Here is a 15040-nt window from a genome sequence, read left to right as displayed (position 1 = left end):
ACCAGAAATCCAATCCAGTATAAAATCAGGCATAAACCCTCAATTTTGTCACAAAAACGGGGTTCTCCGCAAATTCCAAAATTTTAAAAATGATTTTGCTTTTCAAAATCCTATCAACAACATACAAAATTTCACCAAAATTCAAAACCAGAACATTAACAATTTCACAAGAACAAAAACAGGTAATCCAGAGAGAGAATTCAGTTTCCTATATACCCCATCATCTGACGATGAAACGACCACATGCAATCCTTCAAGAGCAGCTGCCTGACCAGTCACTGTCCCATCAACAACATGCGCAGATTCGATAACATCAAGAAACCTCGAGAATCCTTCCTTCAATATCCCGGAAGCATCTTTATAGTCAGTTCGAAGCTCGAATTCCTTGCTCAGATACAACGACAACGATCCATAGCTCACCGACTTTGGCATCGGCCAGAGATTTATCCCATCAACCGCCACTACAGTAATAAACCCTAGAAAAATCACCAGAGAGAAGGTTCTGATAATCTTCATCATCTATCAAATCCTAAGAATAAAAAAAAAACAGTAGAATGAGAGAGTTTTAAAAAGGTTAGACGAATGGCATTTTGGTAATTTAAGGGAATTTAAAGCTCCTGAAACAGAAAAAACAACCAAATTAAAGAATTTCTGCAGGGTTTTGCAGGAGCTCTAATGAGTGGCAGTTTGGTACTTAGAAGAAGGATGGCATTTTGGTAATTTTAAGGAATCTTGGAAATGGAGAGCTATAAGAAAACAGAACGCTGTGGAGAGGGAGTAAGGTCGTGCGCTACTTATCAATTTCGGATTGTCAGGTGAGTGGCATTTTGGTAAATTTGGGGGAATGGAATCCGAGAACCTTAGATAAAAAACAAGGAGATTGCAGGGGTTTTTTGTAATATTTTAAGAGTCACGGGAGCTCTCAAAGCAATGGCGTTTTGGTAATTTTACGTGAGATGTAGTATGGGAAGAGGAAGGAAGCAAGGGGATATGGGAAAGATTCGCGAGGGGTAGTTTTGGTAATTATCTGCTGCCGGCTTCCGTTCCACTTTCATTTCCCTCTCTCGCGCCCACACACTCTGTTTTTGTCTCTATCTGCAGGAGATAGAAGCTGTGGTAGTTTACCAGCATTCCCGCCATTTCCTATAAGTTAACGGGTAGGTGACTCGCCAGACCATGTGAAAGTGTGATCCCACCTTATATCTGCTATCGTCAGCGTGGATCCGAATCTGAGACCGGCAATTTTCGGTTCAAATCGACCCGACCCACTCTGGAGCCGGGTCTAAGTAAAGTTAAGGGCCTGATTTTTTACTTAACGCGGCGTGTGTGACGAAATTTTTATCCTTTAAATAATACATAACTTTTAATATGTGGAACTTCTTCGGACCTACCATAATTTATGTGTTCGATCAATACCGTCCATCAAATTTTTTATATCATTTTAAAGTATGATTCAAAAAAAATAGGCACATTCAAAGCTCATGTCAACCACACCATAGAAATTAGTGAGAAAGAAATGATTATCATTAAAATCTTCCTAAGATCCACCGTTAAGTTCATTTGCCATGTAACTTATTCGTAAGGTCACACGGACATGGAAGAAGGGAAAAAACAAAAATCAATTTGATCATAGCCTTCTATGGTCCCAGGAAGTTTTCAATGGTAGGTACATAATTCACACTGTTTCTCATAGTGTGGCCCACTTAATCCTTACATCTTTCTTAATTTTGTCTTAATTTATAAAATGTTATGATAGTATCCAATCCTATGTTAGGCCCACTGTTATGTTTGTCATAAATTTAATTTGTCCATCCATGTTTTGAGCTCATTTTACGAGTTTAGACAAAAAATGAGCAGGATACAAAGATTAAGTGGGCCACACTAAGGAAAGAGTGGGTAGAGAAATTTCTACCATTGAAACCTCCCTTAGGGTCGACAGCGATGCTTACATGCCATCAATACAGTTTATACTATTGAGACCAACTGAAGTCACAACTATTAGCTATATTCAAATTTTATGTGGGTCCATGAATATTTCAATTATGGACATTTAATCCTCACGTTTTCAGCTCATTTGAATATTTAATATGGCTCATTTTTTACTATATGCTCGAAAATGATATCACAAAACGGATGAACAGGTTGGATTTCTAACAATACCACCCCCCCCCCCCCCCCCCAAAGTTTCCAGCGCAGGAACCTAGGAATGGTTTCCGCGGTAAATCCGCGTCTGCTAGATACGGGGGGAGTATGTTAGGTGCGACCCCGGATCCACGGAGGTGGGTGTGACCCTGCTTGTGGGGCTTACTATGATATATATGACTACATCCACACCATCCATCTGTACTGAAAGCTCATTTTCGGGGCATGATCCAAAAAATAAAGTAACTCTATATCCTAGATTGACCATCGTATAGGAAATAGTGGTGATTGACCGTTTAAAATTTCTCATGAACCATGAAAGCTTTGGATCAAGATGATGTTTGTGCCATATCTTCATTTAGCTATTTGTGACCTTATCAAAAGGTTGGATGGCTAAAAAACATTTCAGTTAAAGCTTTTAATAGTAGGGATTCAATCATAACCGTTTCCAACATTCAACTGATAGTTAATAAACCGATTGTTCTAGATTCATTACTAATTTTTTTGACTTCATACTCAATCTTTAAATTCAAATTTTAGATACACCTTCAGATTTCATATTTAACAAACAAGTGCTAAGGATAACTACACCTTCCGTCCACATTTTCAGCTAGACGTGATCCTAAATCTTAAGTAGATTCAAATATCTGGTGGACCACACCATTGGAAATAGTACTGAATGACCATTAAAAACTTTTTGTGGGCTACAACAGTTTTACATCAAGCTAATCTTTCTATCTTCCTTTTGTCATGAAATTGCGTAATGTGTAACTCAGTACGCTTTTATCGTACTGAGTAAACTCAATTGGGCCCACTGTTAATGTATGTGGTTTATCCACGCTGTCTATCCATTTTTACTGATAAATTTAGGGGTTGATATCAAAATTGAAGTGAATCCAAAAGCTCAAGTGGACCAGTATACAGGAAACAGTGTGGAATAATGATTTCCACCGCTGAAACCTTCCTAGGGTCCAAATTAATTTTTATTTGTCATCCAACCTGTTCATAAGATCACAAAGACATATATGAAGAGAAACCACAAACATCAGCTTGATCCAAAACTTCTTTGGCCTCCAAAAAATTTTCAATGGCAGAGGTTCAATCAAACTGTTTCCTGTAGTGTGGTCCACTTGAGATTTTAATTTGCTTCATTTTTGGGATATAGTACTAAAATTATCTTTTAACATGGATTAACAAAGTGGATAAAATAAATAAATAACAGTGGACCCCACACAGTTTACTAAGTACGCTAAGGGTTTTGAGTTACTCATTACACAATCCACTTCCCTTTTATATACAGAGAGAGATGCTCCCACACAACTAGCCAAATTGGTAACTAGCTTGACTTTAAATTGCATAAATATTGTTCTTTATTTACATATAATGTCCACTCATGATAGAGTATGTAACATCAAGTCTCATATAAGTACAACAAAAATATGTGATGAAGATCAACACCGTTCATCAAATATGATATACTAATTAAATTTTATTTACAAAAAATTAGTAACTAAACCTCATCATTGAATACATATATGAAAATTAAATTTGAATTGTTAGAATGGATTTTTAGCAACTTATTTTTCTAGTATAAATATATCATACTATTGATTACAGAAATAATATTTTATATCATTTACATGCTTACAAAGAACCTTACCTAATTAACGGACTAATGTTTTACACACGTGGCGCATTAATCAAATACATCACACATGTAATGCTTGTCTTCTCATCCTACTTTCTACCGGAAAAAGACTCTTCCTCCTCTCCATCTATCTTCATTTAATGTTATCTCCTCCGTTAATGCCATCTCTACCCCTATACTATAGGTAGCTAGGTGGAGCCCACTATGACTTTTGTGATAAATCTGTGCCATCCATCAGTTTTTCTAGATTATGTTAGGACATGGGCTTGAAAATAAGGACATCAAAGGATATAGTGGACCACACCACATGAGTAGTAGAGATTTATAGCCTACCATTGAGAACCTGTTGGGGGCCACAAAAATTTTAGATCAAGCTGATATTTATGTTTTCCCTTCTTACAAGTCTATGTGACCTTAAGAACTAGTTGGACGGCAAATAAACATGGTGGTGGGTCTTAGGAAGTTTTCAACGGTTAGAGATCAATCCCCACTACTTCATGTGACGTGGTCCAATTGAGCATCCAATTTACTTTTTTGTTTTTTCTTCTACTTCTTCTGGTTCACGTGATATAAAGATACGTGAAAATAGATAAAAGTTGTTGATAAAATATAGAACACGTAGGGCCGGAGAGCCTCTGACATGACCACTCGACTTGGATAAGTCCGATGAGGTAATACTCAATCCGCACCTTCTTTTACGCTTCTTTCACTGCAAGAAAACTATCCTTTACCGGCGGTCAAAACCGCCGGCAAAGACAAAGAAAACCGCCGGAGAATCCTTTGCCTGCGGTTAGTTAACAGCCGGTAATGCCTCAGTCGGTAAAGGCTTTACCGACGGCCAGGACCTTTACTGACAGTTGTGCTGGACGCCGCTAAATCGTAAGCTTTTGCTACACGACCATAAAAGTGGACAAAAGCTACGGATAAAATCCGTAGCTGAAGATGAGTACCCACAGTGCGACCGTAGCCCGAGAGATCTTTCTCATTAAAAAAAAAGAAATGAAATTGAAGACAAATTTCTGGCAGAAATGTACAAGAAAAACATATTGCAAAACAAATTTAATGGATTCACTTACCGAAGGAGTAAAGCCATTAAATGGATTTTTCCCTGCTTTTGAATTTGCTAATAGATTCCTAGCATTTCGAATATATGATGCCAAACCACCTAGATAGCTTGAATTAAGCCGAGTTACCTATAGAAAAGAGCTACTTGACATCAATAAGCAGATATTTGAAGAGTATTAACAATCTTGCTGACAGGTACAAAGCAACGTAGGTTTCCAGAAACCCATCAAAATCAGTTTGGTCTTCTACCAGAAATTTGTGGTCAGCAAGGCTTCCAAAGATAAATTTCAAAATAATCATAATAATAAGAAAAATAAATGTTTGAGTGAGGAAAATGGAAGGTTAAAAGTTGAAACCGATGTTAAACTTTTGCTGCTTGGACTTGGAAATCAACAGAGACCATTTAATATTTCCAGGATACAGCAGCTGAGTTGTAAAAATATACTGAGAATGCATGGAATACAAGGTTCTTGTACTCGTAAGAACCAAAATAATAATAACAACAAAAAAAAAGTGCCATGAAAAATGAACCTGATCAAAGAAACTTTTCTTTTCTTCATCATCAACACCTTGTTCAGGCCAATGTACCAAAAGATGACTTTGTCCCTCCGCCAACAACATTTTTGCAAGCTCAATCTGGCAATCAACAATCAAGATAATGAAGGCAATGAGAATGATATCAAAGTAGAACTTTTGAGAATGGTGCCTGAATCTTGATGATGGTTTAATGGAAAGCCAACATTGAGGGTTAATCTAATTAGCAAGTCTCTGTCATTTGAGAAGATTTCTGCATATTGTTGATGTTCTCAATGAAGTGGTGTTTGGTTCTGTTGTGACATGGGGTGTTTGGTTTCAAACTAAAAGCCTGGCTTTATCTCTACATATAAGACTGTTGATTTAGAGAGACTATGGGACCACTGAAACTCCATTAGTTTAAAGGTTTTTGTCTTCCCTATGTTGTTAAAGATCTACTAGGTTCAGCATATATTTCATAGGCCACAAAATGAAGATCACAAGACAATTTTACTCACTGTCCATGGAACATGCCCAAAAATGGTTACAGTCTCTCAATCTGGAAGAGCCTGCCTCATCCTCAATCTGCAATGGATCCCACATGATCAATATTGTGGATCAACGATAATGAGCCCCCCGTGTATGAAATGGGTACATCAGGATGCCAAGTACCATTTTAAATTCTAATGCATTGGGAGTACACAAGTTCTCATGGCATGCTTGGAAATTGGAAACCCAAGTTTGGTTAGTGAGGTTTGGTTGAAATGGAAACAGGAAGTGAAAATCTTCAGCATCAAGGTAATCCTACAAGCATATATTGTATTAAAAACAACCTGGGTCCTTCAGTCTTCCAAACTCCAGTTGGGCCACAGAATAGCATTGCTGCAATGGGTCTATCACGGTCCTTCAGCCCAATGCGGGAGAGATGGCATTGATAGCATCATCTTGGCCAATCTCACAATTCCTAAGCTGCACAAAACAAGATGGATTGGAGGGTTTTCCTTTGATGTGATGATTTTTGTTGTTTGGATAGCACAAAACAGGATGGATTGGACTCTGCTTTTCCATAACTTAGATTCTTGACGCTAGAAACAAGGTGAGTATTGTAAGAAGAAAATGAGATTTCCACGTACTACACAAACAGTAAAAAAGCATATGTATACCTCCCAAAAATAACAGGTAAATGGGAGTCTGGATTCAAAGATCATGTAACTAGTGTAGCCAAAAAAAAAAAAAAGAATTGCATATGCTTGTGTCTTTCTGAAATAAACAGAGGCAGTTTGATAAAATCGCAGAAATAATCAACCATGCTGGTTAAAAAAGCATGGGAATTTGATTTTGATCACTTCAAATAAGAGAATAAAGAAAATTGATCACTTTCAATGAGAAAAAAGAAAGAAAAGAAAAAAAAGAAGGTTGGAAGGATGATTAATCTGACATGACAAATATTAAAAACTAGCATTAACAGTTCCCACCTTAGCTTTTGGAATGAGAGAGCCCTTGGATTCATCCTTCATGTCAATTGTAGACATCAAAATCCCTGCTCATGATGGAAAAATAGATTATTATTATTAATTCACAAGCGTCGACTAGGGAGCATGATAGGCAACAACCCAAGTTGTACTTACTCTTCTAATAGCCAGCCCTCTTTCTTCAGAATCTCTGCAATTGTGATGGCCGTAGTGATCGTTGAGGTAGAAAAGCAAGCAAGTTGAGCTAACATAATGGTGATAATAAATAACTCAAGAATGCTATTGAATCTCTTTCGGTAAGCTTCCATGTCAAATTAATGTGTATGATAACCATCAATCATGTTTCAGCAATGATCCACGTCAAATGTCTACTTTACACACACAACACAATTAGATAATGATATTCAGACAATCACTGTAAGAGTATCTCCAATTACAGCTACAAGAACATTTGTGTCTAGGTCCCATAACGTGAGAACATCTTCTGCAGCACATGTCAGTGAACATTGTTATGAAAGAGAGATTGATGCATAGATATGCCAAATTATATAATGTATATATGGAAATGCTCTGTCCAATGGCCCATCTGACTACGAGACAGGCCTGATTTTTTGGGCTAACGAATCTAAACGCTGAGATCATCCCAATGGATGGACCATGCTCCAATTGTCTTCCAAATAAAGGAGACTATTACTCAAAACTTTGGCCTATTTCCCTCATACCATCAATTTACAGGACCCTAATTTCAAGGGTTAGGATTGTCCCAACATTGGGATTGAAGTGGTTCACTTCACTTCAGATCAAAGGTCTGGATCATCAAACCAAATATCAGCCCGCTCGTACACAATCCAATCGCAAGACAATGAAATGGAACCATAATTGAAAATCTCAGTTCATTGAAAATCTCCCTAATTATGGCCAATATGCCGCTCCTTGGGGAATCCGTGCAATGAAAGAAATTCTGAATCAACTGTAGAAAAATCAGAAGATAAGAGAAACCCATGTCAGAAATATTAAGAAAACTCTAGCTATGGGATTGTGTGCTTTCCTTCAGTCTTGGAGCAGGGTTTTGTCTCTTTGCTGGTTGGAGAGGTTATCCCTCTCCCCATTTTCATATTAACAAGATCGTGGGTCTCATCTGATGATCAGCTTGGATCTTGTACGTGTGCCATGTTCACATATATGGCTTGTTACCTGTAACAATCCGTGTATTGGATTTAACCAATGTCTAGAAGATCCTTCTAAAATAAAGAAAAAAAATAAAAGAAAAAAGAAGTGTACTGGATTTAAAAATTTTGTAGAAGCATCCTGGAGCAATGTTCTTGACCCAAAAAACAAACTTGCAAATGTTGATAGTTGGAACTTGAATAGTTGCAATTGGCCCGGAAAACAAACCTGCAAATGTTGTCGGGAAATTGTTTTCAGAAAAAAGTTTCACTACTTCCGAACTTCAGTTGGGAAATCTGTAAATACAAAGGGAAAATTAAAATAAAATAAATAATTGCGTGGCTGGAAGAAAGGGCACAAGACACGATCCCAAGGTTTCCTCAGGTTCATATGCCATGTAAAAGGTCAACGCTTTCTAAGAAAAATAGGAAATGGCAGTGTCGCTGAGTTACAGACAGTTGAAATTCCTAACCTCGATTTGACAACGAAGTTAGTAACCACCTAACCTTGATTTCATAAACAAGAATGATTAGTTCCGCAAAACTTGAAATAAATAAATCCCAGTAACACCAGACAAAAGAAATAAAGAAGAAAACAAATAAACAAGGCAATTTGCAGCAAGTTATATGCAGATTTATATGCTGTACCAACCACGATTTTATGCATTGACTTTAAACAATAATGATTAGTTCCACAAAACTTGAAATAAATAATCCCAGTAACACCAGACCTAAGAAAAAGAAGAAGAAGAAAAACAACAAGGTAATTTGCAACAAGTTACATGCAGATTTATCATGGAATAGAAAATGTAAATGCGGTAAACAGTTCCCTAAATTGCCTTGACAAATTATCTGTCGCAGATGCTATCAGTATCAAGCTCCAGTAACAACATTTCAAGGCATCCTACGTAACATGAAAACCAATTACTAATAAGAAATTTAACCTCAAGAAGTCTAATCTAGATCTGCACAGGCTGAAACGAAATAATCGAGAGAGAATTCATGTGAGGATCGAAATTGTAGAAGCAATACAATAACCATGTCCCAATATGCCATAGAAAAACATATTTCAATATCAGGAATGAAAAACCCATCCTTACTAAAAGCCATGAACAGATTTGCTTTAAAAAAAAAAAAAAATTAAACATAATAGTAGGTCAAACACTGAATCCTTTAATTTCCTTTCCCTCATAATAGTTTCTCTTTTTTATCTATAGGAATAACATCTTTCTTTTATCATTTGATTTTATTCTATCGATTTCAGACATGAACAGAAACTAGGACAGGGCTATAGTTTTTTTTTTTTTTTCTAATCGCAGCAACAAGATTAGGGAGCCTAAGAATTTGGAGCCATCGATTAGAACCAACATGCATATTTAATTCACAGTTAAAATGAGAGTTTCAACTTCTGAGGGAGTATACCTTGTTCATCATATTCCATTGACCAACTTGGGGCAAGCAATCCTTTTCTCTACCAGTGTCATGGTATTTAAGCTGCAAAACCAACCAGAAGCAATGATGAAAAATTATAAAGCACTCACAGGAGGGAATTCCTGTGGTTAAATTAGCTAGTCAATGAACCAAATCCCACATTTGTTAAAAAATACCAATTTACTTACCCAAGGTGCAGGTAAAATGCGTGCTTCAACCGAAGCAAGTTTCTCACTGATTTTGATGCCAAACTCCTTTGCATAAGGATCTTCGTGGTAAGCATTGTGGTGAACCGTCTAACCAAAGAAAAATGAAATTTCAGGGTACTTCATTCCAACATAAGCATTAACAAAGTCAAACTATAAGGCCAGTGCCAATCACCATGTTGATGCACTAAAGAATAGTTTCCAGGAATTTCATGTGCTTGCTTTGCATACTTTTGGAATGTTCTTGAGGCATGGTAAGAATAACTTGCAATTTTTTTTCTTGTGCGACATTGGAACATCTTTTGTGCACTTTTACCTCCTACGTTCTTGTTACTTACTTGTATGCATCAACTAATGCTTTTGGTATTTGGGATATCTGGCCACAGAAATTATGAACTAAGTAAACTGAAATTTAATTAGAGAAATGATCCAGTGCTCCCGTAGCTCTACAAATTATGTGCTCCCAATTGCATAGGGCTACCTAGACAGACCAATCAAACGATTTTGACAGTCCCTTTGACCCAACCCACCCTTCATTGGGACACGAATCAAGCCATCCAATTAATAGAACCATAAAATGGAGAGTCGAGATTGCTACGAAAAAGGTCCAATTAACATATTAACCACCCATTTGGTGGGGCACATTTGTTAATGATTCCAAACAACCACCTTGCCCAGATGACTCTAACCAACACATCCATGTTTTGGAAAACAGAATGTCAGCAAATGAAAGTTCAACTTTTGGACAGTTACAATAATCCAATCAGTGTATTTTGCATGGTGGCCCATGAAGTGTGGCTGAACCTAATGGACAATCCAGATCTATTGATTGGATAATCCATGTCTCTTCATTCAACTAGGAGTTGCCTTATCTTATAGTGATACATGAACAATGGATTGTCTCTTTAAAATAATTACCTCTGTATATAAAATTATTTCCATGTATAATTTACCTACAAGACAATTCATATATAATTTATAAACGAAATAGTACTCCATTTAACTGAGTATGATAAACTGAGTGAGAGGAAGTAACTGCTAAATGTGTATGATAACCATAAGTCATTTTTCAGCAATGATCCAGAATAGGAAAGAAAGAACAAGCAATGTACAGAGGTGAAAGAGAAGGAATAAACATACACAGATGTAAGACATGCAAAGTTGTAGGATATAATGAGTAATCGCACATTAAACTAATGAAAACCTTGATTTGACAGCGAAGTCGACCTGACAAAACCTCGATTTGACAGATATAATGAGTAATCACACATTAAATTAATGAAAACTTTAGGTGTACCTGCTGATCTTTTTCAAGAATTCCTTGGGACATTAGTCTAGGACCCTAGATTTAGGAGGAACTGAAATTCATGGAGAAAAAGAAAAACAAATGGTCTAGTAATCCAATTAGTGTGGTTTCTTTTGCTATGCTCCATCTTAAAAGGGCCCATGACTGGGACAATCTGGATTGATTTCCATAGTCCATGTGTGTCATGTGTAGCTCCTAATAATCATAATTCACAAAAGGCACTTTCTTTCTTTCTTTCTTTCTTTAAAAAAAAAAAAACTAATGTGGATATCAGGTCAAAAAATAAAAATAGCATAAATCACCAAAACAGTTAAACACCTTGAAAATCTCCTGCAAAGTCTCATAGTATAAACCAGTTTTAGCCCATCTACCAGTAAATAGCACACTGTTCACCAGGTTGAGCTTCTGTAGTAGATGAACATTGTATGTCAAAGTTGAAATTCATGCCATCTATTTATCATAAAAACAAGTGTAAATAGAAGGAGAAGCCAACCAACATCTTCAAATAATAACTATTTAATGAAAGAACATTCAAGAACCTAAGATGTGGTTGCACACACAACTAAATTGGATTTCAATAGTGAGGTAATCAAATTGCAACAACCTCCATTTGTATTTGTATGAGGAAGTAGCCCCCAAACTGCAATTATGCCCTGCTCAGCACTGTGGATGTGTGGATGTTGAATCTGTCAGAGTATTGTACAATTCCTCTTCTCGATAGTTTTGGTTTCCTTTTTCCTGCAGGCAAAAGGAATTTCTGGGAGGTTTGCGATCCATTTCCGGACAGAGCCAAAGGCCTCCACTTGCTTGTCTGTTAAGGTGTCAAACACAACAGTCAACAGATATAGATAAAAGGGAATAATTTCCCAAAAGAAGGAGCTCAGCTATGCCCACAGCCATACATACCATGGTAATAACATTTGTTTCTCATCCAACATGGGCAAAAAAAAAAAAAGTTTAGCCTAGAGGCAATACTCCAAAACTCATTGTACGCATGTGTTACATACCCACAGCTATAATTCACTGAAGCCATACTGTTCTTAAATGGCCTTCAATAATAACCTTGCGAGAGACCTCAATGTTGGCAGTTTTTCACCCAAGACACAAAAATAAGTCCTAACTATGCTACGAAATCAGGACATCCAGAAATGAAGATATTATCTATTTCCTTCTAGAGATAGGTAGCACCATACCTCTTCCCATTGATGGTGTCCTCTGAGGAGAGTGCCAGTGGCACTGTTGCCGTACATATTCAGTTCAGGAGAGTGCCAATGGCACTGTTGCAGTACATATTCAGCTTTGCATCCATCAGTAACAAGAATTTTGAGAATTACATATCTCCATTCTTTATGGGACTTCATTTATGCTGCTCATCAGATATTTCCATATAAACTTAGTAAAACCATTGATAAATGAAATGAAACATCTAACTGAATAGAGTAAAATCCGACAGCAGACCCTCCCCACACATAAGAATGGATCAGTGCAAATGGAGGAATTGTTTTATTTTCAGCAACGAGATAAACAGAACAAGCATGTTTAGATAATAGGAAAGGCAAGCTTCACAATCAAAAGACTTACTGTTGTCACAGCTAGCAAATGGACCGCATCGAGTCAACTCAACAAGTCTTCCTGAGTTGGTGCAAGAACAGGGCCTTCACCCACACCTACAATAACAAAGAGCAGAGCTCTGCTCCAATTGTCAGTCCACCACTGTCGCAGATCGCAAAATCACAGGACCTTCTTCTTCATTGGCTTCCGTCTTCGATCCTCCATTAAATTCGGCAACCCTCAGAAATCAGCGACCCATGCGCCTCAGGCAGCCATTAAATCCGTCATCCTATGACGTGGCTTATTCAAATCTGGCCTCAATCCAGACCTTCGGCCACCATCTTCTACGGTTGCTCCCAGTCTCGACTTCCACCCCTGCTCCATCGAGCATACGCTGCTTCCACACTTCCTACCATGCTAGGGTTTCAAGAACCCCCCCTTTCGCCAAATGACGACACTGATCTGTCGTTCCAATCGGCGAAAAAGTGGATGGCAATGAGAGCCCGAACCAGCTACTGGAGAAATATCACCTTTGACGATGGTGAGGAGTTCATGCTCAAGGCAGTCGCCCTTGATCGCAAACAGGTATTGTCTAACTCCTATATAGGGTTTGGAAAAATAAATAAAAGGGATTTGAAATCCCTGTTTACGCACGAAAAATCGCAGAAGAAGAGAGATTAGGGATTTGAAATCCTCGTTTACGCACTGGAAAATCGCAAAAGAAGAGAGCTCCCTAAAAACTAGTGAAATGGGAAAGGCAAAAGGAAATCCAAACTAGATCTGCTCCAAGTTGTAGAGAGAGAGAGAGGGAATGGGAATAGGGGAACAGTGCGCTGGGAGTGAGAGAGAGAGAGAGAGAGAGAGAAGGGTGGCGGAGGGCGCTAGGAGAGAGAGAGGGAATGGGGGTGGAGGGCACTGGGAGAGAGAGAGTGACAGAGGAGAGAGAATATAAGAACGAGGGTTTCGTTTAAAAAAAAAAAAAAAAGCATTTTCCGCACCCTTTGCTAGAGGTTGCTTTTAATTAGCGCTGCAAAGATTTCCCGTAACACCATTGGATCGTCATCGGCAATTAATGATTCTTATATTTGCTGGCAGTTCGTGCTGGTCATCGGGAAAAAAAGTGTCGGCAATGGCCCACTTTCTTGTAGTGTTTCCAAATGAGAGTGAATTAGGTATCACCGGGTAATATGTGAGTGGGTGTTACCCTAACCGTATGGGGCCCACCTTGATGAATGTATTGTATATCCATGCTGTCCATCCATTCTTTCATTGCATTTTATGCCTTGATGCCGAAACTTAAGAAGATCCAAACCTAAAGTGGACTACACCACTAGAAACAATGGTGATTCACTATTAAAAGCTTATTGTGGGCTGTAAAGTTTTAGATTAAGTTGATCTTTGTATTTTTCCTTCATCCGGGTCTATCTGACCTTATTAAAAGGTTAGATGGAAAATAAACATTGCAGTGGGCCATAGGTGGTACCTAAGAAGTTTTTTATGGTGAGCATTAAATAATGAGAACAAGTCCTAAAATGATCAATAAAAATTGATGGACAAGGTGGATGTATAACACGTTCATCAAGGTGGGCCCATAGTCAAGGTAATATCTAATCCACCCCCCTTTGAAAACACTCTGGAAGAGTACCGATGCACCGGAGACAATCAAATGTTATACCGGATCATGGTAGGACGGGCCACAAAAGTTTTGGATCATGATAATATTTTTGTATTTTCAATTCAATATGCAGTTTTTCCTATTGTGTGGCTGCTAGAGTTTTGGATTTGTCTTATTTTTGGACCCAAGTCCTAACACGATCTAGAAAAACTGATGGACGGAATAGATTTATCACAGATATCATAGTAGGCCCACTAGCTTCCTATGACAGAAGTGGCGGAAGGTTAAGAGGCAATTTACATCTGCCAGCGGCATAGAGGGAGAGAGAACATTAAATGTGGAGAGAAGAAGGAGGAACGGGTTTGTTTCCAAAAAAAAAAAAAAAGGCAAGATAACCATGTAAGGTGTGCACGTGTGATGAGTTTAGATAATGTATCAGATGGGTAAGAAATCCAATCCGTTAATCAAATAGAGTTCATTGTACGTATATGAAAGGTATAAAAAAATATTTATTTCTTATCAATAGTACATAATATTTTTATACAAGAAAAGTGGCTGTTAAAATCCATTCCAATAATTTAGTTTCAACTTACATGTGTGGATTCAGCTATAAAGTACATTTATAAATTTTTGGCAAATAAAATTTAATTAGTGGGCCATGTTTGATAAACGAGCTAGATCTTTGACACGTATTCCCAACATACCCATGTACCATTTGATGTCACGTGGCCGTTCATAGTTAAGCATTATGCATTACATATAGCTAAAAAGAGATATTTATGTAATTTAATGTACAGCAAGTTGGACAAATTTCAATGGTCCAACTAGTCGTGTGTGAGCATTTCTCTCTCTCTCTCTTTATATATTATCTACGGGTTGGATGGAAAATAACTATGGTGGGCACTAGAAAGTTTTTAATGGTGGG

At 37.6% G+C, this 15040-nt stretch overlaps 2 protein-coding genes and 1 long non-coding RNA gene across 3 annotated transcripts in view; all 3 read right to left on the bottom strand.

Annotated features, from left to right (window-relative positions):
• The window catches only part of LOC131240266 (beta-hexosaminidase 3-like), a 40457-nt gene extending 39698 nt beyond the window's left edge, over positions 1–759 (bottom strand). The window contains exons 1-2 of the mRNA XM_058238389.1: positions 637–759; positions 217–529 (exon numbers count right to left, since the gene is read on the bottom strand). Coding sequence (XP_058094372.1) covers positions 217–519 — 303 coding nt within the window. The 5' untranslated portion in view covers positions 520–529; positions 637–759. The remainder of the gene's footprint in view (positions 1–216; positions 530–636) is intronic.
• A 4098-nt stretch (positions 760–4857) lies between these two features.
• LOC131238631 (uncharacterized) lies at positions 4858–6264 on the bottom strand. The gene is made up of 3 exons (XR_009167992.1): positions 6202–6264; positions 5387–5491; positions 4858–4983 (listed from the first exon to the last, which is right to left on the bottom strand). It is a non-coding gene; the product is annotated as an uncharacterized LOC131238631 (long non-coding RNA).
• A 1582-nt stretch (positions 6265–7846) lies between these two features.
• Positions 7847–12820, bottom strand: LOC131240264 (uncharacterized). The gene is made up of 6 exons (XM_058238388.1): positions 12531–12820; positions 12143–12315; positions 9626–9733; positions 9429–9500; positions 8181–8235; positions 7847–8034 (listed from the first exon to the last, which is right to left on the bottom strand). The coding sequence occupies exons 2-6, from the start codon at positions 12308–12310 to the stop codon at positions 8015–8017; spliced, it is 423 nt and encodes a 140-aa protein (XP_058094371.1). The 5' UTR covers positions 12311–12315; positions 12531–12820; the 3' UTR covers positions 7847–8014.
• Between the last annotated feature and the right edge of the window lie 2220 nt (positions 12821–15040).

The sequence above is a fragment of the Magnolia sinica genome, chromosome 3 (genome assembly GCF_029962835.1).
Source record: "Magnolia sinica isolate HGM2019 chromosome 3, MsV1, whole genome shotgun sequence".
NCBI classification, from domain to species: Eukaryota; Viridiplantae; Streptophyta; class Magnoliopsida; order Magnoliales; family Magnoliaceae; genus Magnolia; species Magnolia sinica.
Note: the sequence above shows the minus strand (reverse complement) of the source record. Positions and strands in the feature narration are given on the sequence as shown.